Source organism: Monopterus albus, unplaced genomic scaffold, assembly GCF_001952655.1.
Source record: "Monopterus albus unplaced genomic scaffold, M_albus_1.0 scaffold105.1, whole genome shotgun sequence".
Lineage (NCBI taxonomy): Eukaryota > Metazoa > Chordata > Actinopteri > Synbranchiformes > Synbranchidae > Monopterus > Monopterus albus.
This window is the reverse complement of record NW_018127985.1, coordinates 2,034,177-2,058,282: the sequence shown is the minus strand read 5'-3', so window position 1 is coordinate 2,058,282 and position 24,106 is coordinate 2,034,177. Positions and strand designations below refer to the sequence as shown.

Sequence of the window (24,106 nt, the reverse complement as noted above, 5' to 3'; positions counted from 1 at the left end):
CATATGGTGCATTCAAAGTAAACACAACATACAGGCAACCCGGGCTGGCCTACAGGGCCTTGAATTCCAACAGGTCCTGGGGGTCCCTAGAAAAACAGAGGGACACACATGATTAAAACCATCTGCTCCACCAGATAATGCACTAGCCAGAGAAACAATTATTGTAATTAATTAACCCAAACAATTATAAGCCAGTTTGTCCTCTACCTCATAGTGATGCAAAGTAATGTTGTGCTGTTAATGTAGGACTATTCACATGAAATTTACACTCACAGCCTCTCCTTTGTCTCCTTTGCTGCCCTTCTGGCCTGGTCCTCCTGTCTCTCCCTATGGAGACAAACAAGCACACATGAACACACACAAACAATTGAGTCCATAACTCAGCCAGCACTTTACAGCAGTGCTACAGCCCATGCTAGCTGTCCAGTATAACTACCTTGTCTCCATCCTCTCCTGGAGGCCCAGGAGATCCTGCAGGCCCTGGTAACCCTACAGATCCCAGTTCTCCATCTTTTCCGGCTGACCCCGCAAGCCCCTTACCTCCCTAAAAAAAAAAATTGAAACAATGAAATAAATGAAGTACTGCATTATACTGACAGGTGTGTTTATTATTTTGTCCAGCTTGTTTATATCAGTGAGGCTAGACTAAACATCTTCCTGTATAACACAGCATGGTTCAATAGCAGCACAAACTACATTTTCCAAAATGATCGTACAGTTGAATCAACACTTCTCTAAAACAGTTTCAACAAAACATTATCACCATCATGAAGAGAGGATTTACTGCAGGACTGATGGATTATACTGCATTTGTTTTAGCTGGGTGTACCTAATAAACTGCCAAGTGAATATACTTATTAGCTTCATCTAGCAGTATAACACATTGATTAATGTATCATACCAGGAAGCAAACTCACAGCCAAGAAAGCAGGCTTGTTCACAGTCACATTTTCATCCTCCCTTTCTCTCGCTATCGTGTTCCTTCTGTCTCTTTTACCTCTCTCCTGCTCCCTTTCTCATAATGACACATTCCAATGCCAGAGCACATGTTGTTTATTACCCAGTGGGGGGAGGTGATGGTACAGGATGTGTTAGTGGACATTGTTGCCTAAGAAACAAAATTAGCAATGTTCTAAATCTTACTGGCTCGCCTTTCTCTCCCACCGGCCCAGCAGGACCCAGGCCACCAGGCCGTCCTGGTTGTCCAATAGCGCCAGCTGGCCCAGCAGGGCCTCTCTCTCCGGTGGCACCCTGAAAATACAAGGAGATAGAGAGGTGATATGAGTATGTCACATGACTCGTTCTTTGATTTAATGTAGTGGTCATGATCACTGATCACCATGGAAACAGCCTCTTACTTTATATGTCACACCATTCTATACAACATGAAAGATAAACAGAGACCATGGCAGGAGAAGCAAACAAACCCTGACTTACAATGGGTCCTGCAACACCAGGTAGGCCCTCTCCTCCTTTCAAACCTGTAGAACCCTGGAAACACACAGGCATAAACTATTTTTAGAATAAGTGCCAAGTTATATTATTTGTGAAACTTACAGTAAGTAATTGGAATACTGTTGTGGTTTTAAGTTTAAAATTTAATTACAAGTGCTATAGTTCAAGAGATATTGATAGTGAAAGAAACTGAGGATGTGAGATGTAAGGAATCTTGAGTTACCATTGCACCAGGGTTCCCTCTGCTCCCTCTGAAGCCTTGGAGCCCAACAGGACCACTTTTCCCTGAGGCTCCCGGGGGACCTGGGTCTCCCTGGTAACCACACATACATAGACATGTGATTAAATATAAGACAAGTAGCCAGCAGACAGCAGGCCCTTATGCAGTCATAAATAACACCAACCAGCAAGTCACACCAAGACGGAACGTTTATCCTTTATGAGCTATTATACTCTCAACACCTCGAGGTTCCTTCTGTTATTTATTAGCAGTTTAGAGGGTAGGATGAGACCCAGGAGATAAGATATTCAGGCAGTGCTGAGAGAGTCGTTGGGCTAATATCCAATATAACAGTAATAAGGTGATGTCGGTAAATGATTATGAGCCTGACATCATAATGAAAACCTCTTACCTTGGCACCCTCCTTTCCGGTAGCCCCTGGTAAACCATGCTCTCCTGGTGGTCCTGGTGGGCCTGGATGGCCTCTATCTCCAGTTAGTCCTGTCTCACCAGATTTTCCCTGAAAACCATTAGATTACATAACATCACGTAACAGTTGCTGTTTAAAACAAACAGCTGTTTGCTTGAGAATCAACTAATATACTATGGGCTGATCCTCTTACCTGTGGTCCAACAACTCCTGGGGGACCAGGGAGTCCATTCTTGCCTTGGAAGCCCTGAAGAGTAAAACAAGTTAGTTAAGTAACGTACTCTGTAAAGTAGATAATGCTGACTCAGTTCCCTGTTAAAGCTACAGTATGTGGCTTTTTTCAGATATTTCTGTTGTAGAAATATGTTTGAAACCTTGTCTTAATGTGAAGATGTGCTGTCGAAGCCACTTGTGGCCCACACTCATCGAAGAGCACCGGCAGTGGTGCAAAGGTTTTAAACAGGATTGACTTCTCTAACTGATCAGAGGTTTTCAGTTGCTTCTGCTTGATCAAAAAGTTTTGTTGCATTCTAATTTATTGCAAATTCATAACAACAAATATCTAAAGAGCTGGACAAAGCCTGGCAGAGCGTAGCAGATCTTAGCAGAGCATAGTAGAGCAGGAGAGGGAGTGCTGGGTGAAGCAAAGTGGATTGATTTGGAGTTTCATGTTAGTGCAACCTTCAGTTACATATTGTAGTTTTAAGTTAAACCTGTAGTGTGCACCTCATAGAGGAAAATACTATATTCTGTTTAGCATTATTAAGGTTATAGGTGACTCACTGGCTCCCCTCTCTGTCCTGGATGACCCGGTATTCCATCTTTTCCAGGTGGACCCTGAAAAGGAGGAATTTTCTTTCATCACTGATATAAAGTGAACATGACCGTGGATGGCCATAAAATGTGGGATGAGGTAAAAAAACAAAAAAAACAAAACAGTTACACTAAATCACAGGGCAAACAGTATACAGTGCACGTTGGCCCACTCACATTAGGTCCTTTAGGTCCTGGATGGCCATGGCTTCCCTGTGGTCCTTGTGGACCCTGGAAAATAATAACATTGATTGTTAAAACTCTGACATCAAACCGCCGGTAGTACATTCTAGTGCCTGTATACTGACTTTTGATTTGATAAGAAAATGCAGTTTCTTAAGTTATACATATATGATCTTATTTAAGAAGTGTATACGTTATTATCCAAGAGTCAAAAATTACCCGTTCTCCAGGGGATCCTGGAGGACCATCTTGTCCAGGAGAACCCTACCAGGTGGACAAGACAGAAGACAAAAAAGGGCAGTTATTGTACAAAGACCTGAGCCACACAAAACAAATTTAACTTTCTGCCTGCCAATACATTTCTACAGTAGCTATCCCAAGGTGGTCTTTGAGGGTGAGAGCGTAAACTGAGATATGTCCTGCCAGACAGACGCTTCTCACTGCACCAGATGGCCTGTCATAAGTGAACAGCAACAACCGGTTCCAACTTGGTCAGCGCAGTCATCCATATTTTATGAGACAGCCAGGCCTGAGTTTACATACTCTATGTGTAAATGTATGTGCATATGTCTTTGTTTATGTCAATGTGTCAGCTTACTTTTTCTCCTGGCTTTCCAGTGGGCCCCTTAGCTCCTCTTCCCCCTTGGGCTCCCTATTGGAAAACAAACAAGAGCCTGATTAGCACATGCATAACTCATCTGAAGGTGGCAGATAAATGTCTGGCAAATTGAAAACACAGCAGTAATGTAACAGTGTGCCTCACTCCCACAGATTGTGGTAAACTGATGATAGAAAATATAACTTTACACTATACATTGAGGAAAACATGGTACGTATGGCACCTGTGTTTACTGTAGCTGTACTTACATTAGAACCTCTTTGGCCTCCAGACCCTGGCTGACCAGCTGGGCCCTGAATTGTAGAGGTTAACAGTGGATTTATCCTTCAGGTATTTATCACTCAGTAGATCTGACACTGAAAAGTGTAAATATTTTAAACAAGTCAAAATGTGATGTGGATTAAAATGTCAGTTCAGTCCTCACCCTTCGTCCTTTCTCTCCTGGGACCCCGGCCACACCAGGGAAGCCAAGCGATCCCTGGAGACACGTGTAGAGGTTAATCATCCTCAGCCTTCCATTCATCACATGTTACCCCCAGCGTCTCATTAACGTATAATTAACTACTGTATCACATTAAAGTAAACCTAATCCATGAGCTCAACACAGCCTTAAATACACCATTCATCAACATGTAATGAATTGATGTCACTAATGAACTGTTAATAAAATAGCTTTTTTTTTTTTATAAGCCATTTATCACCCTTTTAACCAGACAGGAAACAGTCCAGACAAAGACATGCATCTTGCTGGTTAAAGCTCTGATGAAGGAACCCCAGGACACATTACTGATCATAATTGCTCATCAATGCTAAATCACCTTAGGACCCTGTCTTCCTGGGTATCCTGGCAATCCAGGCACACCAAGCCTACCCTGCAGAGAGATTGGGAGAAATGAGAGGAGGGGGAAAAACTGAGAAATATTAAAAAGAAAATTGCAGGAAGCCCATTAAATTAAGATTTGTATTATATACTGCTGACTGTGCATATACCAGTACAGCAAGATATCTCTAAATTAATTCATAGTAATGGCAGAAAAATCAAATGCTTAAACATGTGAACTGGTTCAGTGGTAGTTTGGCTGTAGAAGAAGCCTGTAACCAGATTAAAATCTAACCATTTCACTTATTTAATGAGAAAGTTATGTCACAACTGAAAGCTGAGAAGAAATTTAACTGTACTATCTAACATTGTAATGGCCATAGCAGCATAATGTAGGATTAGATAACAGTTTTCTTTCACAGCCTATTGATTGCCCTATCCTCCTCTTTTGTATCCTAAACTATGTAATGTACAATTAATATTTTAGAAATGAACCTTCTCGCCAGCTATCCCAGGAGCGCCCAGATCTCCCAGTAGTCCTACTTGGCCCTTTGGCCCCTCTGGTCCATCCTCTCCACGAGCACCAGAGGCTCCATTATCACCCTGCAGTTAAGAATGAGGGAAGAAGGGAAATGACAGTTATCATCACTCTAATAAAGTGAAATAGAGTGATATGATACTGGAGTGATTTAAGGGCACTCTCACCCTGTCTCCCTTGACGCCCATGTCACCTTTGGACCCAGGGAAGCCATCTTCTCCCTGCGATGCATTTAATGAAAGCTCTTTAATTATAAATGGCACAATTACTTCATCAACCGTCTTTCCTCATAAGACACAACTCACAGTTTAACAACAAGCTGTAGAACAAAGGTTCACTATCTTTTTCACTCACCTTCTCTCCTTTGCTCCCCTTTAGACCCCTAACTCCATCTGCTCCCTTTGAAAAAGTGGGGAAAAACAATGGATTTAATAAGAATATAAAATCATGGACAAGCCTGATCTTAAGAACACACTGGAGTTCATACATCACTGGTTGCCTGTATTTTCAGATTGAAACATCCTAAAACACTTGAAATGTTTTAGAAGTGTGCATTGATTTTCTCCTGATGTAAGATTGAGCCAACAAGTTCAGGTTTCTGTAAAGATATTTAGCCAAACTACCAGATATACCAGTCATATGAATGTTATAAAAAAATTAAAAAAAACACCAAGCAGAATGCCATTTTATGGCTTCACTTTTAATTCCTCAATTTCAAAAGCATACTCAGTCAAAATGAATGGTTCCACTCCTACACACACAACCCTGCTCTGTCTTTCTACTCTCCATCAAATGTTCTCCACTCTCTTGTTGGTATTTCCCTTGAGAACTGAGGAGCGTTCCCTCCATTTGTCATCTGTCAGTCATAGACTCAAACAGCTTGTCTGTCACAGGTAGACAAACACGCAGGATGAAATGTGCGAGAGAATAAATGTCTCAGTGGGTGTTACACCTGAGATCACGATGCATTTGTGTCTCACCTTGACTCCGCGAGTCCCTGGATACCCGACAGGTCCGTGAGCACCTGGTAAACCCTACGTAGTAAATAAACAAATAAATAAAACTGTATAAACAGCAACACTACTCTTCAGTTTTAGACAGCAACCTTTCTCTATGTATCAGTGAACATTACATTCAGTTGCTGTGTCAGAAAAAAAAGAAAAAGAAAAGGTGGATGATGCTGACGAGTGCATGCTGCTGCCTCTAATGGTCTAATGTTCTTGGTCACCAAAGATGATAACAGCGTATGCATGCAATCATTATAATAATGAGAGTGAGGCTTATTGTAAACTAACGTGAGTGAGTGCACAGTTACAATAGATTGCAAAAATAGCATCATATTGCAATTTTAATAGCTTGTGTATGAAAACAGACAAGTAGTAGACAAGGCAGATATGCAGTTACCCACTTGGACGCCTTTCTCTCCTGGGGGGCCCTCTCTCCCTGGGTGACCCTGAAAAACAGGAATCACAGTGATTTAGCACTGCTGAAAATACAATACATCATTACTGCATCACCCCTTGACTGAAATTTGTGAATGAAAAAGAGGAAACACCAGTGGCATTGAAAGTGAAGCACCATAAATATACCATCATGTGTCAGAACATTACAAAGAGCATTAATTAAAATTCACTATGTCTGACTGTAATCTAACATTATTTTTTGGAGAGCAGAAAAATGTCAGACAACATAAAGTGTGAGTAGACGAATTTTAATACTTTAGATTAACTATAAAACATACACAGGTTGTTTAGTTATATTTGTTGTTTATATACATTATATGATAACCTTTAATTTTTAAAATTCTGTATTGGAGATACATCATCCTACACTGCAACTCTGGTTTTCTTTGGATATTTGATATGAACTCAGTTATTTTGGATAGGGTTTCATTTATATATAGTTACTGTATGTACACTACCAATCACGTATGGACACACTTTTCCATTCCAGTTCATTGAAGTGAATGAGAACATGCATCCAAATGAATGAATGAAGGAAGGAAGGCAGGAAGGCAGGCCTGTTGGTTGGTCTGTGTGTGTATGTGTTAGTGTTAGCCAATTAAAAAAAAAAAGGATGAACAATGAAGTATCAAAATGCATTGCTTGAATCAAGTGCAGCCTTTTCTAACAAATCAGCTGATGTTGCAGAGCTGTCAATCACATTCAACTGTCACATGAGCAGCAAGCTGATCAATGAAGCAGTAGCAGTACAATCTCTGTGCATACTGTATGTACATAGATACTGGCTGTGAAAAGGTATGCATGGTTGCATGTGTATGTGTGTTTCTGCCAATAAATTCTTTTACATTTGTTCGTCTGTGTGTACTTACAGGAGGGCCATCAGTGCCTGGTAGTCCCTGCATGCCTTGCTTCCCCTGGGGACCCTGTATAGGACAGAAAGAGGTATGACTACTGGAGTTACGCTTCAGATATGATAGAACACCTCATCTTATTCCTAAAAGAACACATTTCCCACTTTGTTGCTTTGTTCCTTTACCAAACATATTGTATTCATGACTAAGACCACTTTTTATTTCTTTTATCAGTCTAGCCTCATGATGCACACTGGCTAAGGCTGTCTCTAGTGTCTGTTCTGCCTGTGTGTCTTTCTTGTGTATTGATTTCCTGTCTGGCCTTGTCTTGTCTGAATGGGTGCCAGAAGTGGCTGAGTTGTTCTGTCCTGCTCACCCTGCCTCCACTGGGTATATGATGACAGGGATCACAAGGTCACAGCTTTAATTCTGAAATTAAGTGAGAGACATGCTACCTACCTTCTCTCCTGGCAACCCAATGGAGCCCTGAGGACCAGGCAAGCCCTGAACCGGAACAAAGCATCAATTAGGTTAAGTATCACAAGACTAGGAGAAGTCAGGGAGCTGAGGTTTTCATCGAGCCTGGATGATTTTTTTTCACGAGCTAATATAAACAGCCTTGTACTTTGAATACACTGTACTGCCATGCAGTTGGATTGAGAAAGGGTTTTATATGCTTAAAAACCAGGGTAGTTTAAATAAGTAAGTATGAAGGATAGCAAAGAAAAACATAAGGGATAATTACAGTAAGAACTCTGTGAAAGAGTAAGTAATCCTTTGGGAGAAATATACAAATCAGACAGTGCAGAGTCTGTGTGAGAGCAAATTTGTTTATGCAGCTGTATGCTTACAAGTGGTTGTGTACTGTATATTTGAAAAATTAATTAATGTATAAAATGTGTCATGAGTAGATTAATAATTATCTTAGCAACAGGATAGATTTTTAGTGTGGGTACAGTACCTGTACTCCTGGATTTCCCTGTTGGCCCGGGGGCCCTATCTCTCCAGGTGGACCCTGAGAACAAGAAACACTGGTACTCATATAGTGATTTGTGTCATTATCTCATCACTTCATGAGTGGTTAGCTGGTTCATTAAATGCTATTAAATAGTTGATGTTTCTATAGCTGAAAATACTTTAAACTAATTGCCAACAACATACTCATTTTATTAAAACTCCTATAATTCAATCATGCATTATAGTCAGCAGCGGTATGAATTAGTTTACAGTGAGACAATGCATTAAGGAAAATAGCAGGTCTAACCTGGTTCCCCTTTTGCCCTTGTTCTCCATCAGTTCCAGAAATACCCTGACAACAATGCACACACACACACACACACACACACACAATGTCAGAAAATGCTGGATGAAATGTCAAAGTTTGATCTAAGAAAGAGACATTTCAGTAGCTTCCTTGTTTATCTTCAGTGGCATGTTGATGTGCTACAGGACCTTCAGCCTCACCAGTTGATTGAATGGCTCTGATCTTGTAATCAAGGCAATGCTGACTTACCACTTGGCCAGGTGGGCCAGATGGTCCCCTTGGCCCAACAAGACCCCGAGGACCCTGGAAACAAAACACAGCAAATAGTCAGCAGCTAACCTGCATTCGTGATGAGCTGGAGTGAATGTGGACGACCAAATCATAAATTAGAACTAAGGACAGTGTGTGAAAAAACAAGAAGAGACAGATATTTTAGAGTGTGGGTATGTATGTGTGCATGCACATCTGGATGTGCTAGCCTATGTTTGCATGAATGTGTTTATGTGCACTCTTTTTTTACAGGCTCCCTCTTTGTAGGCTGGCCAAGCCACCTGTTCCAAAGCCACATCTGTGATCTCCTGGGAGGTGATTGATATGGAAATATAATCATTCAGGCCAGAGTTTTATCTCTTCCCTCTCAAATCACTTCCTTTCCGCTTTCTTCTCTCCATTTCTCTTATCATGTTCACCACCAATTTTCTGTCTCACGTTTGTCTCTCACTGTCTCACTTTTTCCATCGCCCACTCTCTCTTACCAAAACAGCCAGCTTCTGTCATTTTCCATGTTTTTGTGCTTTAGTACAGCTTTCCTAACATGCTTTGTGGCGCCCTATTTCTTCCTGCAATGCATGATCCATTTAGAAGGACAGAACCCCGCTGAGCTCCAACCTCACCAGCTGAGAGGACAATAGATTGTGAGTCATAACCAATCAACTGGTGTGCAGTGCAGATACAATAAAAAAAATGTCTGCTTTCTCAATGGTGCTCTTACTGTAAGAGCTTAAAGAGCATCTCTCAGTGATTTATTACTTTGCATCTAAACTCTATGACAGATTGTCACTATACTAGTATGTGTATTTTTTGCGTTTAAGCCACACACCTGTTGTCAGTAGCCTTTTCTCTCTTAAAGCTGCATGAATAAGTTTTGACCATAATAGATTTTTATAGTGTTTTTGTTGTGTTTGTACAGCGAGCAGAAGATTTTGGGTTTTGCCTGAAACTTCTGCTAAATCTTAAATCCGCTGTTCGCCTACAATCCTCTCAGGGTTTGTCTTGGAAATTACTTGCTTCTGTGATTCTACACTAACCAAAGTGATTTTTGTGTGTTAATGTATTTCTAAGAACCCAAAGCACAGATGTGATAAATACATCCTCTATAGTAAGTATTTAATGTAAAGGAAAAAAACTTATTTTAATGTAGAGGTGTGCGTGTGATGTGGGTGTCTGTGTGTTTACATTTTAAGTGAGCATTATATCCTTCCAGATGTAGTTACTCACTGGTTCACCTGGTTGCCCCATTGGCCCCACAGGTCCATCAGATCCCTAGAATAACAAAGGAGGAAATAGATTCAATACATAAATCTCATGTGCCTCTCTGAGACAACTTCAGGCGTGGATACGCATTTATATCCCCACAGACATAGTTTGTGAAAATAGCTCATTAAAGAAATTCACTACATGACAGATATTTGAGCAAAGACTAATAGACTACTCTCTCAAACATCACCCACTCATCTGCATGGACTGATACTATTTTGACAGAGCATATATCTTTTGTAGGGGCGGCATAGTGGTGCAGTGATTAGCGCTGTCGCCTCACAGCAAGAAGGTTCGGGGTCTGAGCCCGGGCCGACCCAATGCCTTTTTGTAAGGAGTTTGCATGTTCTCCCTGTGCTTGCGTGGGTTTTCTCTGGGTACTCCAGCTTCCTCCCACAGTCCAAAGACTTGCGGTTTAGGTTGACTGGAAACCCTAAATTGCCTGTTGTTTGTCTACATGTCAGCCCTGTGATAGACTGGCAACCTGTCCAGGGTGGACCCTGCCTCTCCCCCAATGTCAGTTGGGATTGGCTCCAGCCCCCCCATGACCCTGATCAGAATAAGTGATATAAATAATGGATGGAGATATCTGAACTATTTTTAATTTTATGCCAGAGATGCAATGCCTATCTTTAACCTTAATACTGAATAAATTCAGAGTAGCATAGTGGGATTAAATATCCAGGAGTTTATGACTTAATTTCAGTAAAGCTTGCTTTGATCTGTGGTGCTTTAGAATCTTAATGGCTTGTACAGTAAAACTGATGCCTTGATATGGAAAGGATTTCCCTTTTAACTTTGCATAATGGAAAGATGAGGGAAAACAAAGCAGGATGCAGGATGTGTTTTCTAGGCTTTGTTTTTTGCAAGCAAATTTTGGAAAGTACTGTGGACTCACCTTTTCTCCTGGCTCTCCCACAGGCCCATGAGGACCAGGCTTTCCTCTGTCCCCCTACAAGATAAAAGCATTAGTCACAAGCCTCAAGGCATTTAAGACTGTTCTGTTTATAGCAGAGCAACATCAAGCAGATGTTCTTTAGTGCACACTGTCATCACAGAAATCACAACAATCATCGTGATCATAATATGCAAATAAACATATGCCATATGACAGGTAAGGTATGCCATGTTAGCTTGTTGGTGTCAGAATAACCAAACAAGTACAGTGACAATGTCAAGTTACCAAATCCAACTTACTCTGTGTCCCTTGTCGCCTGGGAGACCTGGCAGGCCGTCAAAACCCCTGTCACCCTGAGAAGTAATAAAGAAGCAAGTGCATTAAACCCTGAAACACACACATACAGTAATGTGTAAACATTAGTTGAATTGTACTAAAAGTGTCCCCTGGCAGAGTGTCCCATCTGCTCTGAGTGTGTGTCAGGGAGAGGGAGCTTTCAGATTAACTCTAGGTCTGCTAAAATGCTGCGTTGACTGATAAAGACTCTTCTGTCAGACTCGGCATCAGGGGAGCCTGATTTATTTACTAAGCTCTTCCTGAAGCGGTTGGGTATTGACTTGCCTCATTGTCAGTACATATAATAAGCTGTGGTCTGCTGTATATCTAAAAATGTTCACTTGCTGGTAGAGATAGTTTGTCATCATAGTAGACCTTGCTGCCTACATGTCTGATTTGTTGTGTTCATGGAAACAGGAAAATGGATTCAGGGAAACTCGACACCAACATCAGTGATATGGTCTAACATAGCACCAATATGTCAACCCAAGCATATATCAAAATATGAGGTACGAATGTAAATATTTTGCTGGAAGACAATGTACTGTATGTGGGTTCTTGGTACAGCTCCTTCAGATCAGATTATCACTGCTGCAATGCAGCGTAGCGAGAATTCAAAAAGCTTACCTTAGTGCCTGTTTCACCTGGTGTCCCACGGCCTCCATCGACTCCTCCACGCCCCTACAAGATACACAATCCATTTAATTTTGGTTGTGCTTTACACTACATCTGGCACAATATGTTTTTAGCACAAGATGCAAATACAGAGGTTTTCAGTGTGACAACCTGTAATACTATCTTACCCTCTTTCCTAGCTTTCCATTAATTCCAGGAGGGCCTGGCATCCCACGTGGTCCCTGTGAGGGAGGAAGAGGGCAGGACAAAAGGGAAATGTGTAAAAAGGAAAGCAAGAGGACTAAGGAAAAACAAGAGTGCTATGATGGAAACTAGTTGTGAGGCAGAAATAATCTTACAGCAGGGCCACTCTCTCCGCGGTCTCCTTTGAACCCAGTGGAACCTGGAGCACCCTACAAAACAAAAACAAATGGATATTAAAACATAGCATGATGTGCAGGAACAATTCAACTCTTATCTCAAATTTAGCACAAAACAAACAAAATACAAATGAGTTAGGAGCAAATCATCGTAAAATCATCAGTTAATTTGTGCAAACCTGATTTCACCTTCAATTTGAGCATAGTGAGCATGCATATTGATGAGGTTAGGTTGGGAAGGAGCAAGTAGAGCTTGTGTCTGGTTCACCTAATGCAAACATGAGATTAAAAGCTATAGGAGCCCTTGAGGTGTGATACAAATTGGGTTAAGGTCAGCAGAGTGCCTTACCATTGGGCCTGGTCGCCCTGTAAGGCCCACTGGACCTGGAGGTCCATTCAATGACAGCTGGAAGAAAGACACAGCTGGGTGATTTGTGTACAAGGTACCTTTTGGCTTTTAACATGCAATGAAATGGCCATAATGAAAATGTCAAAAGTCACTGATGTTATAATATGGCATGAAGATAACAAAGCACAGGATTCTGTGAACTGTACCTTGGTCTGTTGCAGGATAGCTTGTGCCTGTGCTTCAAAGGGAGACACCGCTGGTCCCTTCTGGGACTCACCTCCATATTGGAACTGGAGGCAATGTAAAGGAGGAGTCAGGTAATACTCCAGGGTTCCCCAAATGCAAATGAAGTTCAATCACACAGCCCCCCCTTGTGGTCATGCTATTACACCACACTGGGAAAAGCTGTACTGATGCTGTGCTGTTTGTGTGCTTGTGTGTGTGTGTGTGTGAGAGAAGAGAGAGAGAGTATGCTTGGCGCTTTAAGGACTTACTGGTAACATCAACAAGGTTCCCGGAGGACCTGGAATCCCATCAACCCCAGCAAGACCAGGATGTCCTGGGGGACCCTGAAAAGAGAGGCCAAGGCAAAAGATAAGCAATGACTATACACATACTGTATATGCTACAATATACAGGGAGAAAAACATCGCTGCAATCTAATCGCTATGAAAACAACCCTTGCTCTATTTCCAAAGGGCATGTCTCACACACACACACAATCTTATCTTTTGTCTACACACTGTAAACATCCATTTTAACAAATAAATTGAGGCATAAAGATTATGCTCATCAGATTATTACTGCCAAACAAGGATTCAAACAAGTAAAACATTCCTCCACTAGTGATCAAAATCATTTTGATATATCTCTTATGAATCAATGATCACTTGTTTCTAGAAAATTTCTAACACAAGTCGAGCATCATATGTTTAATTATCATACATCATTGGTGAAATAAGAAACTATAGTTCTTAAAATGGAATAACATGGGTTGCTGTAAGCCATAGAGCAGGCTTATGAATTTATACCTCAATCATTAAATTCAGGACATCCCCATGTATAAAGCCTAAAAGCCATGAGCTAACACTGGTCATTTACTGGTAAACAAGCTTATGTATGTCTCATGCTGCAGAATGAACAACAATTGCTACTCTATGCCTTTGATTCCTTTATACAGCATGTACTACCCATAATATCTGTTTCAGGACTTGGAAGCTATTTCTGCTTTCAAATTATACCAATGGTATCTTTTATAAACATACTGTATATTGGATAAATAAACTGTGACAGTGGCTAGTTTTAACATCATAGGTTAAAAAACAAAATTACAAATATTCTACCCTTACATAAATGAAACTCACGCTGTATTACACATAAAGCAATCAACAACAATTCTTTGTTTTATTTTCAGGCTAAAGTTGGATGGTTGTTTAAACCTATGCTTTTTAATGCAATAACTAAATTATGTGTAAGTTTGTTAAAGTGTTCATCCTGTACTCACTGATTTCAGTGATACTCACTAATGGAGCATCTTATTTGATTGTATCTTATGAAATATAGCAATATATAGGTTAAACCTGGACTGTAAACAGCTACTGAAAGCATGTACAGTGGCTGAGTAGAACAACCTTGCAAGCCAAGTGAATCTGCCTGGTAATAAACTGCCATTATTGGCTTAGCAAAGCAAAATAATAAGTGATGACCTACTGGGACATAGCAGAGCATCTGTCAGTGTGTGTTTGCGTTCCATTGTGATAAACCATGAACACAATACACCATTCACACAAACACAAAATGAGGAATTCAGGTCAAACACGTGTGAGTCAACATCCGTCCCAGGAGTCCAGCAGGTTCAGTTCAGTGACCCAGGATAGTGTGATCCCATGGACATGTTTCAAACTGAGGCCCAAGCCACGACTGTCCTTCAGGTGAATGGGTTGAACTGAGGTCAAACCCACTGGGCATTCAGCCAGGTCCTGAGGTCCTGAGCCACACTTACCAATTCACCAGGATCTCCCCTGGGTCCTTGAGGGCCTATTGGTCCAGCTGGGCCAGCAAACCCCTGTGAAGGAAACATCCACATCATTTAAACATAAAAGAACATTGCCATATTGTAGCTTAGTTGTCAATAAATTGATAATCTTCTTTTATTGTTACAGCCCAAAGTGCTTGACAATAATCAGCTTTTATTTATGTGATTTTAAATCTTTTTTTTTATTTATTATAATGCACGTTTAGTGGCCACTTCATAGTTTGTTTGAGAGAGTATACAAAAACACTAACTAAGTATATCATCAAATAGCCTTTCATGAAATTTTTCATTGCAGTGTACTGTATTTTTAGGTGTCAAAACCATGTAACTGTTTCCTTTTCTGGAAGCAGCTGCATCCTGACAACTACAGTCTAGAATTCTTGACGTTTTGCACCTTACAGTATCTGGACAGTTTTGACTCATGTTATATTATGCCATTTCCTGTTTTCTTCTTTTTTCAGGCAGAGAGCAGGCTTACCTCTGGCCCCGGCAGACCTGGAGGTCCTACTGCTAATATACCCTAGAAACAAGCACAGATTAAATGGAATGGACATTAGGAGAGTATCAACTCATTCCCAGGCTCATAACTAAAGCTATTAGACTATTCATTAAAAGCCTCTAGCAGCTCACTGGTTCGATAACAGCTGGCTCTCCCTTCTGGCCTTTCTCTGCTCTGAGGCTGGCCTGAGGAGGTGAAACAGATGAATAGATTTGGATTGTTAGAAATTACTTGACACAGGCAATTGAAGACATGACACACTTGATGTACAGTATGAGTTCACTCTGAGATTTACTTCTCCATCCCATGTCTCTGCTCTTTCCCGCGCTGCAAAGTCAAAGCTATCCTCATATGTTTCATACTCTTCATACTCTGACTCTGTGTCATTCTTGTAATCTTCATACTCAAGAACCTTTTAAGGAATGGAAAACTCTATTAGTGACAGGTGCAGTGAAATCTGAAATCACCTCTCAGTGTTTCTCTACAGAGGTGAAGACGTCTTGATGTTGTATTACACCTACCTCATATTCAGTAACATTCGGACCCGCTGTTACCGTGGAAACTGAGATATCATCATAGAGGTGTCCAAAAAGGTCATCGCCATACTCCACGACTGGCTTCTTCGCTGGTTTGTCCTCCTGTAAGCCGACACACAGGCTTAAATGAGTCACAGCAAAGACAAGCAAGAGACACCGAGCATTTTTTGTTAGTGCAGTGTCTACAAGTAAAAGTACATTTTGAAAAGTTTGAGGAAAATGTAAAAAAACTAGGATTTTATGGTAATGTGTTGGTTATCCAGGATACAGTTTGACAGGTATGCAGTTAATCACAATGCAGGAGTGTAATTAGCTGATGACTGCATCAGATTTATGTGGCAGCATGGGAGCGTGGCTGTAACAACTACAGAAACAGCTTGTGCATGAAAAATTTGTTAACTTGGCAAATTAGCAAAAAAAAAAAAAAAATCATGAAGGAGAGAGGGAAAATTCCTTGTTTGTTGTTGTGTGACGTTAATTGGATTTTTAACAAACAATGGTATACAGTTGTTGAGCCACATCCATAATAACATATGTCATGTGATTTAATCAATTTAAATGGTATCTGAGGACAGTATTCAACTTGAGCTGTAAAATAAATACTTATTTTTAGGTCTGCATTGAGCAAGACATATACTGTACATACCATGCATGCTATGCTTGTTGGATATGTAGTATGCATGAGCTGTACTAGTACATGTTTGACCAGAAGGCATATTGTGATTCAAATCAATTTTAAGATAAATTCTCCGTGTTTTCTGGGAGGGATGTAGAGCATCTGGTGATTAGGATGGTACTGGTTAGTAGTGGTGGTGGTGGAAAGCAGCTGGAGAGGGAAGAGGTGCTCACTATGGTTAGGAGTTATTAGAGGAGTGCTCAAAGAACTACAAATGGCAGGAGGGGTGGGAGTATAGAGCTTTTTTTTTTTCTACCTCCTCAGTAACAACCAATTCAGGCACTGCGCTGTGCGCCTCGGTTGTGGAATCAGGTTCATGTGTGGGCATCTCCATGAGGGTCTTGCTGGAGACTTCAGTGGGAATAACAGTTTCTAGGGTGCTCTTAATTTCTGGCAGCTCTGTGGGCAGGAAAGATTCTTGGGATAGATAGTCAAGTGGTGTTGTGGACACTCTGAGGAAGCCATCTTCAAGACCCTCCACTTCATCTTTTTTCTTTCTGGATTTCTTCTTGCCCTTGCCTTTACGTTTGCCTTTGTCTCTCTTCTTTTTGTTCTTTTTGCCTTTCCTGTCCTTTTTGGAGACCTCCTTCGGTTCATCTGGCTCGTTAGTTTGCATCAAGGCATCAGACCCTAGTTGGGAGTTCTTTTATATAAAATGTGAGATGAGGGCACAGGTGGGAGATAGAGAAAAAATAAATAATATTTTAAAATACAGTAAAGGAAGTAGCCTGCAAAAGAAAAAGTACAGCAATGCATACAAGTTCTGTGACCCCCTTATAGGGTCAGGCACCTTCTGTGAATCCCACTGTGCTGGTAAAACCAAAGGCAAACATGAAATGAGATACAACAAACAAATGCAGAGTTCTTTCCTCTTAGTTGAAGCAAAAGAAATATTTGCTTGTGTGGTCAGGGGTCACATTGTCAAGGATCCTACAGAGGTGCTAATTCCTAGTTTGCACCGGCAAGTGAACAAATATATCCTCCAGACTTATGTACATTGCATGTCAGTGATATGATTGAGCTCTGCCTGAAGATTATGCTGAAGGCTCAGTCTATGAAAGAAATCAATGACGTGATTTAGACCGACTTGTAAACAAGGTCAGTGTGTAAGGTAGAATGATGGAAAGTAGGTCAGCGGGGTGGCAGATGTTGACATGTTCAGGATTCAGAACTCATTGCTCAGCTGTAGTTCTATAAAAGCCAGCTGGATGACCATCTAAATGGCTTCACACGAACCATCCCTGGAGCACTATTGTTCACACAAAGTTGCATGCAGACACGTATGCACTCACATACTGTAAGTGTGCACACATACCAGTAAATACACATGGCACACTTTTAAAGCATAAAAAATAAACTAATACATACGAAATTTAAGTGATGCACTTAAAACTTTGTATTCCTTGAAGCCCAGCCACACACACACACACACAGACACGATCACATCTCTCTGCCTCTTTTCATCTGACTGCCTCCTTAAATCTATCTTTCACACACCACCAAAAAAATATACAGTAATTCATATGCATGATTGATTCATTTTTTTATAAACGCCTTGAGGAGGGTAAGAGCTATTATATTATGTTTGAGTTATAGGCTTCTCTGTGCATGTGTGTGTGTGCGTTCCACCTGAGTCTAAGAATGCTCCACTGCTGGCTGCATTTGAAAGAAGACACTGCTGCGTTGACTGATGGCCTATTCTGTCTTAATATCTCAAGTCTCTGTTTGTAAACACACTAAACATGTAGTTGGACCTCTTTTCGGCTTGGGCTGAGATCCGGTTGTAAATTATAGGATCTAATATATGTCACTATAAAACACAGGAATGCAGAAAAATGATTAAACAATGAATAAAGATGAATTACAACACCCAGTGCTTTGTTTTCAAATAGCAATACAAGCCATGTCTCTGCAGTTAACTGGCATGACCTAAAGCTGTGCTTCACTGCATCAGCTGTCAACAAGCTACACAAAGATTTGTGTAGGATTTTTCAGTGGGCATTTGTTCTTGTAGGTGATAGTAGGCTACTGACCTCCTGCAGGTCCAGAACTCGGCTGTTGTGGGGCAAAGCAGTGTCACAGTCTGGTATGTAGTTTACACAGTAGTCGGCAGCAACCTGGGGGTCCTCCACAATCAGTAGTTGCTGAATATCTCCCTAAAATAAAATAAACCAGAAATCAGACAGAAAGACAAACAAATAAGCATCATGTTAAAAAGCTGGGAATACAGGCATCACTACCAGAAACACAGACTAGCAGTTACTACACTGTGCAAGAGCAAGAAGACTGAACCTATAATAATACACTGAAACACAAAAGCCACTATGAGAACAACTAAACTGACAGCTTACCTACTGTAGCTGTAAAGCACAGTGTAATACAACAGAATCATCAAACTGCCACCACTGGTACAGTTACTGCTGACTACTGCTTTTCCGTGTTGCTGTAACTCCTGGAGGGGCCTGACGGTGCACAAAAAACAGTCACATAGCTCTGTCTCGCCCCTCTGTCAGGACCTTTCACTTCCCACTCGGCCCTGGAGGCATAACCAGTGTGTATACACAAACGTGCAAAGAGACAGCACTGCTGGACCCTGCAGCATGATTAACACAAATTAGTTTTGATGATCATGTGCCATCTCTCATTATTTTTGACATTTTATAGGTTGGATAATGAATTAAACATATATATCCAAAAGATGAATCGATATCAGAAATAAATGAGTTGCAATGCTAATTCTCTCTGAGACACAAGTTAAAAAGTCATTCAATATAAAGAAAATGCAGGCAGGGCCATGTCACAGCAATTGATACGAGTTAGATTACATTAGCACTACAGGTCTATGTACAGTAACTGACAGGCCTTGCAAACATAAACATACTGCTGGGTGAAATGTTATCCAGGGAAAGCTGAGCAGCCATGTGTGATAAATTTAGTCAGAATAACCGCTTGATGTAATTATAGTCCCATTGTAATTTCTTTAATCAGGATTAAGCAACCAGAGGTGAAATAAGTCAAAACACTTCTCCATTACTTGCCAGCAGCTCATATATCTTCTAATACAGCTCAAATCATGTTCTATCAGCGTTGCATATCTGGGCAAAGTCTGGATCACCATATACAAAACTGTAAACCCAGGAATGGTGATTAAAACAGTCATTCATGTTTTAATTCATTCAACATGAATGGAGCTGTTATCCACTTATCATTATTTCTTCCTGTTTTTGGCCATAAGCCATTGTCAAGCAAAGAAAATTATTGCACTCTAAGAAGAGAGACAGATTGAGGGAGAAGGACAACAGGGAGTTAATCTGCTCTAATCCAATCTCAATTTAACATCAAAGGCAACATTTCCACAGAGACGTTTTCCTGTTTTTCTTGCCTAGCAGGGGCTCGCTCCTCTATAAACACACAGTGAGTAAAGTGTTGCCCAGAGTCATGTGTGTTCCACCTATCTTTATTCAGGATGGATCAAGGACATCCAAAGAGGACATGCGTGCTCAAAAGGTATAGGCCTCAGCTTTCCCTTCCATCTGCAATAAGGTGTGTGGTTCCAGCTATCTGACACTCATACTGCTTTACCAAATCACAAAGCGCTGTCCACTCATTTTCAGTGCCTTAATCACAGTCTCAGTCTCTCAAACATAACATGCATTCTTGTGTGAGTCACAAGTTCATGTGGGTAAAGGAGCAACTGGTGGTTTATAACAAACAAGCTCACCATAATGAAGCAGCATTTTGATGCTCCTCATTTACTTAAAATGCAACAGATGTTCATGGCTAACCAAAGGCATCTGACCACCATCGTATGACTTAGAGCTTGACCAATTTAATGTATTAAGCTGGTAAACCAATAGGGTTGCAAAGTTTTCCAATGCAGCTGTCCTTTAATGATATGCTTGACAAGTCATGGTTTCAACATGCCTTCAACAGTTTCAACAGTGAGCCAAAAACATTTCTTATTTCCAATGCTAATCAAAAGGAAAAGGATCTGAATTCCCTAACAAATAAACATGGGCAGGATCTTATCTAAGCAGTCAGCATGTTGGAGGCACATATACACAGCGGCCAAGAAGGAGCACCACCAGACGTGTGGACAGTTTGATGTTTGCCTTACTACAAATGTAAGCAGAGTGTTGAGTTTGCACACCACACTTTTATAGTTGTTTGTAGGCAATCTGGAAGCAATAGAAACATTAGTGGCTGACCACGGTCTACATGCTCCCACGCTGTACTCCCACGCTGAGAGAACTGGGCCGGAACACCGGCCTGCTCCCCCAGAACCAGGGCCTGGGAACAGAGGCCCAGAGGTCAGCCTGCTTAATCTCTTCTCCCCTGGTACCCAACCTCGCCCGAGGTATACAACACTGATGCTTACATACGCATGGCCTGATATACAGTATAAACTTGTAGCTATGAATACAAACAGGCACACAATGAAAGTCATATTTTACCATCAGGTTAAAATGAAAAGTCTAAAATTGAAGAAATCATTTGACTGCTTAATGTTTTTTTTTTCAAATGGTCCAGAGGAAAAAATATTAAGGCTTAAATATAGATTAAATTACATGCAATTAAAAACATTATCACATAAATCACAAAAACTGCATGGACTTGACTAAAGTAAGTATAAAAAGAGTAATAGTCAATGTTGGTGGGCTGCCAGGGTCGATCATCACCACACGTACTGTATCATCATCATAACTCTTCACATAGGATGGTAAATAAAGGCATGAGAGGGTTTTTGGAGTGTAGCCAAAGATCAACACTTTCCATTGCTTCTGAAAAGGGAAATTTATAAAGCCCATGAGGAGACATATTTCTTAACTCAAGTGGTATATAAATTAATCTCAAACTTGGAAAGGCTGTCAGTGTCTGTGAGAGGAATGGGAAGCAACATGGGGGGGGGCAACTGAGGTTAAGTCAGTGCTTAGGGAAACTGGACAAAGTTAGGAAGGTAGTCACTGACTGCTCAAAATCCAGAGGTAGTAGAAGTTCACCTTTCATGACTAAGGACATCTGGTTTTCTCCTGTTGAAATTGAAGTAGGCTGTGGTTTCTGACTATCAGGCTAATAAAGAGCAGTAACAAGATTCCCTCTGTACTTTCTTAAAGGGCGGCATATTCTTGGGACAGTGAGGGGAAAGGGTTGCGAAGATGGTCGTTTCTCTGAACTTGGCTGTACCTATACCTCTGTCTATCTTCCCTTTTCTTTCTTGCTCCATTGCTGAGCACATACAGAACCCTGAGGACATGGATGGGGAAGGGGCTTGAGATGATCTCTATTTCATGCTGTGGGTGAGAGATTTAAAGCGGAGCTTCATTGGGAATGACCGTGGAGCTTGGGCTGTATATTCTCATGGAAAGCACAGAGAATGACTCATGACAATAAAGGTTACTGTACTGAAAACCGAGGACTTGGAATCACACCCAGAGTTTAGTTTGAATCACCTTGTTCTCCCCTCTTCTTCTCTGCATATTGATACAGGTCTCAACATATATTCGAATGTTTTTAACTGTAGAGATGCACTTCAGCATCAAATGAGCAATCTTTTCAGGTAGAAGCAATTTTGAATGCATAAGCAGAAACACCATATGTGATACACATCCCCTGCCACTCAGTGATAAAAATGCCCAACATGTGCAGTCACAAAAAGCAGGTATGAAGAGGATGAGCTCAATCAAACATGTTTTTTAATGCCCAAATGCACAGATGGCCATTCAGATTCACATTAACACAACAGCCAACAAATCCAACTGGCAAATTCAAAATGCAAATCAAAATTGTTATTTTCTGGCTTTGAAATAGAAATTATGAGGCTGGGCATGTCTGAACAGCGCCCCCCACCTCCACACGCCCTCCCTAACACCTCTTTTCTCCCACACTGCTTTGTTTTTTCAGCATTTGATTGACAGGAAATTCCTTTCAGCCCATAGTGTCTTGAACTTTTAAATTTTTCCCTAAGTGGCACTAAAGGTAGAGCGAAAATTCCACCAAATCTAAGACAGTTTCTTCTTCTCACCATTTCACTGACACAATTGTAGGCTACACTGTATCTTGCTCCTAACATCATATACAGTATGATGCATGGCAATGCATTTAAATTATACAGAGAACTATTCAAACTCAATATCTTTTCTTTGTTATGTGCAGTTCTCCAAAATTAGAACTGGTGTATTTTGTATGTTTTAGAACTTGAGGAGAATTTAAAACAAAGTGAATCTGAAAAATTCGTGGCATCTTGGCAATAGATGCAGCTTGAAGAAGTGACCTTCTTTAAACTATCCAAAGTCTTCATGTTACTGAACTGGTTATAGCATAGCAGCAGCAGCAGCACAGATTAGATGCACTGAATTTGGTTGAATGAGAAGAAATCTATATATATAAAGTATATAATATAAAGGCTGACAAATAAAGTAAGAAAGAAGAAATGTAATACAAATCAAAACAAAGGCATCAGGATATTTGATACGACACCAACGCTCATGAACTTCATTTGTCTAGTTCAGCATACAAATGCAAAAAACACACTTGCTGGCAACCTGCTGCGTTCTTTGGCTGTAGTACATGATAACCAACCAGACCTGCTGAAAATGTAGCTAAATACAATGAAAAATGGAATTGGCTTAGTTAAAAGTTTGATACACAAATAAAACACTGTTTTCAGGGGCTTGCACAGCCTGATAATTTCCTACCTCAAATACATTTTCATCCAGCAGCCCTGTCCCAAACACGATGATGCCCTCTGTGCTGACTGCTCCAGTGTCTCGTAGCAGATCCAGGGTCTCTACCCTCTGACAGTCCAGGTAGAGGGTCACAGACTTGTCCTGCACACTGTAGGCTATCCTGTGCCATCTGAAAGATCAAAGGTAGAATGAGCATTAGCAAACAGTTCAACCTTGGAGAGAGGTGTTGTGAAAATGTAGTAGTGCATGTATTTTGTGTCTGAAAATAAGCCCAGCAAAACTGGCAATGCAATTTTTTTCTCTGGTCAATCAAACCAGAAGTGCTTTGTGTCCAAAGCTGTGAATGATTTGTTTAATTCCTTTTATTAACTCAAAGCATTGCAGTAAGAATTCCACAAGCACCTTTTTCTGTTTAAGGTCACTAAAGGTCAAGTGATTAGACTGCAGAAATAGGAGGCTGTCTTCAAATTTCAAGGCATTTAAAAATTATACATGCACAATTAGTATAATGTTCACAGTGCTGATCTATTGAGCACACACAGCAGATACAATAAGCTGTCAGAATTAGGAGAACTACAAAACATATTTTATTAATATGTGGCCTAATTAAGAAGTTATATGCCCTCAAACTACGCACTTTCCATCGGCCAAGCTGACCGTCTTGAAGATGGGGTACATTTCTGGTGGGGGATGCCCGAGGTCGTCCTCATACAGGAAGACAGGCGAATGACCCACTTCAAGCCCCAGCTGCTGTACCCCCTGGTCATCATACACTGAAAGCAGGAAGAACTGGGAACCGTTTTTAGCTCGCAATGTAGTCATCAGGGAAAAATCCTCAGGAAATTTGGAATCTGGAGGGAAAGCGGAGAGGAGAGGAGAGGAGAGGAGAGGAGAGGAGAGGGAA

At 40.8% G+C, this 24,106-nt stretch overlaps 1 protein-coding gene across 2 annotated transcripts in view; it reads right to left on the bottom strand.

Moving 5' to 3' along the window:
• The window catches only part of col5a3a (collagen, type V, alpha 3a), a 44,182-nt gene that overhangs the window by 10,377 nt on the left and 9,699 nt on the right, over window positions 1-24,106 (bottom strand). Inside the window, exons 3-45 of one of the 2 annotated variants that reach the window (XM_020610553.1) lie at window positions 23,840-24,053; window positions 23,212-23,371; window positions 18,550-18,672; window positions 16,773-17,159; window positions 15,826-15,942; window positions 15,600-15,716; window positions 15,436-15,489; window positions 15,284-15,325; window positions 14,773-14,835; window positions 13,265-13,339; window positions 12,977-13,060; window positions 12,771-12,827; window positions 12,401-12,454; window positions 12,230-12,283; window positions 12,054-12,107; window positions 11,390-11,443; window positions 11,091-11,144; window positions 10,154-10,198; window positions 8,906-8,959; window positions 8,657-8,701; window positions 8,354-8,407; window positions 7,852-7,896; window positions 7,411-7,464; window positions 6,487-6,531; window positions 6,059-6,112; window positions 5,433-5,477; window positions 5,246-5,299; window positions 5,036-5,143; window positions 4,539-4,592; window positions 4,145-4,198; window positions 3,969-4,013; window positions 3,700-3,753; window positions 3,321-3,365; window positions 3,096-3,149; window positions 2,889-2,942; window positions 2,299-2,352; window positions 2,088-2,195; window positions 1,679-1,768; window positions 1,438-1,491; window positions 1,144-1,251; window positions 437-544; window positions 274-327; window positions 33-86 (exon numbers count right to left, since the gene is read on the bottom strand). In XM_020610553.1, coding sequence (XP_020466209.1) covers window positions 33-86; window positions 274-327; window positions 437-544; window positions 1,144-1,251; window positions 1,438-1,491; window positions 1,679-1,768; window positions 2,088-2,195; window positions 2,299-2,352; window positions 2,889-2,942; window positions 3,096-3,149; window positions 3,321-3,365; window positions 3,700-3,753; window positions 3,969-4,013; window positions 4,145-4,198; window positions 4,539-4,592; window positions 5,036-5,143; window positions 5,246-5,299; window positions 5,433-5,477; window positions 6,059-6,112; window positions 6,487-6,531; window positions 7,411-7,464; window positions 7,852-7,896; window positions 8,354-8,407; window positions 8,657-8,701; window positions 8,906-8,959; window positions 10,154-10,198; window positions 11,091-11,144; window positions 11,390-11,443; window positions 12,054-12,107; window positions 12,230-12,283; window positions 12,401-12,454; window positions 12,771-12,827; window positions 12,977-13,060; window positions 13,265-13,339; window positions 14,773-14,835; window positions 15,284-15,325; window positions 15,436-15,489; window positions 15,600-15,716; window positions 15,826-15,942; window positions 16,773-17,159; window positions 18,550-18,672; window positions 23,212-23,371; window positions 23,840-24,053 — 3,356 coding nt within the window. The remainder of the gene's footprint in view (window positions 1-32; window positions 87-273; window positions 328-436; window positions 545-1,143; window positions 1,252-1,437; window positions 1,492-1,678; window positions 1,769-2,087; window positions 2,196-2,298; window positions 2,353-2,888; window positions 2,943-3,095; window positions 3,150-3,320; window positions 3,366-3,699; window positions 3,754-3,968; window positions 4,014-4,144; window positions 4,199-4,538; window positions 4,593-5,035; window positions 5,144-5,245; window positions 5,300-5,432; window positions 5,478-6,058; window positions 6,113-6,486; window positions 6,532-7,410; window positions 7,465-7,851; window positions 7,897-8,353; window positions 8,408-8,656; window positions 8,702-8,905; window positions 8,960-10,153; window positions 10,199-11,090; window positions 11,145-11,389; window positions 11,444-12,053; window positions 12,108-12,229; window positions 12,284-12,400; window positions 12,455-12,770; window positions 12,828-12,976; window positions 13,061-13,264; window positions 13,340-14,772; window positions 14,836-15,283; window positions 15,326-15,435; window positions 15,490-15,599; window positions 15,717-15,825; window positions 15,943-16,772; window positions 17,160-18,549; window positions 18,673-23,211; window positions 23,372-23,839; window positions 24,054-24,106) is intronic. The other variant, XM_020610554.1, reaches the window with a different exon arrangement.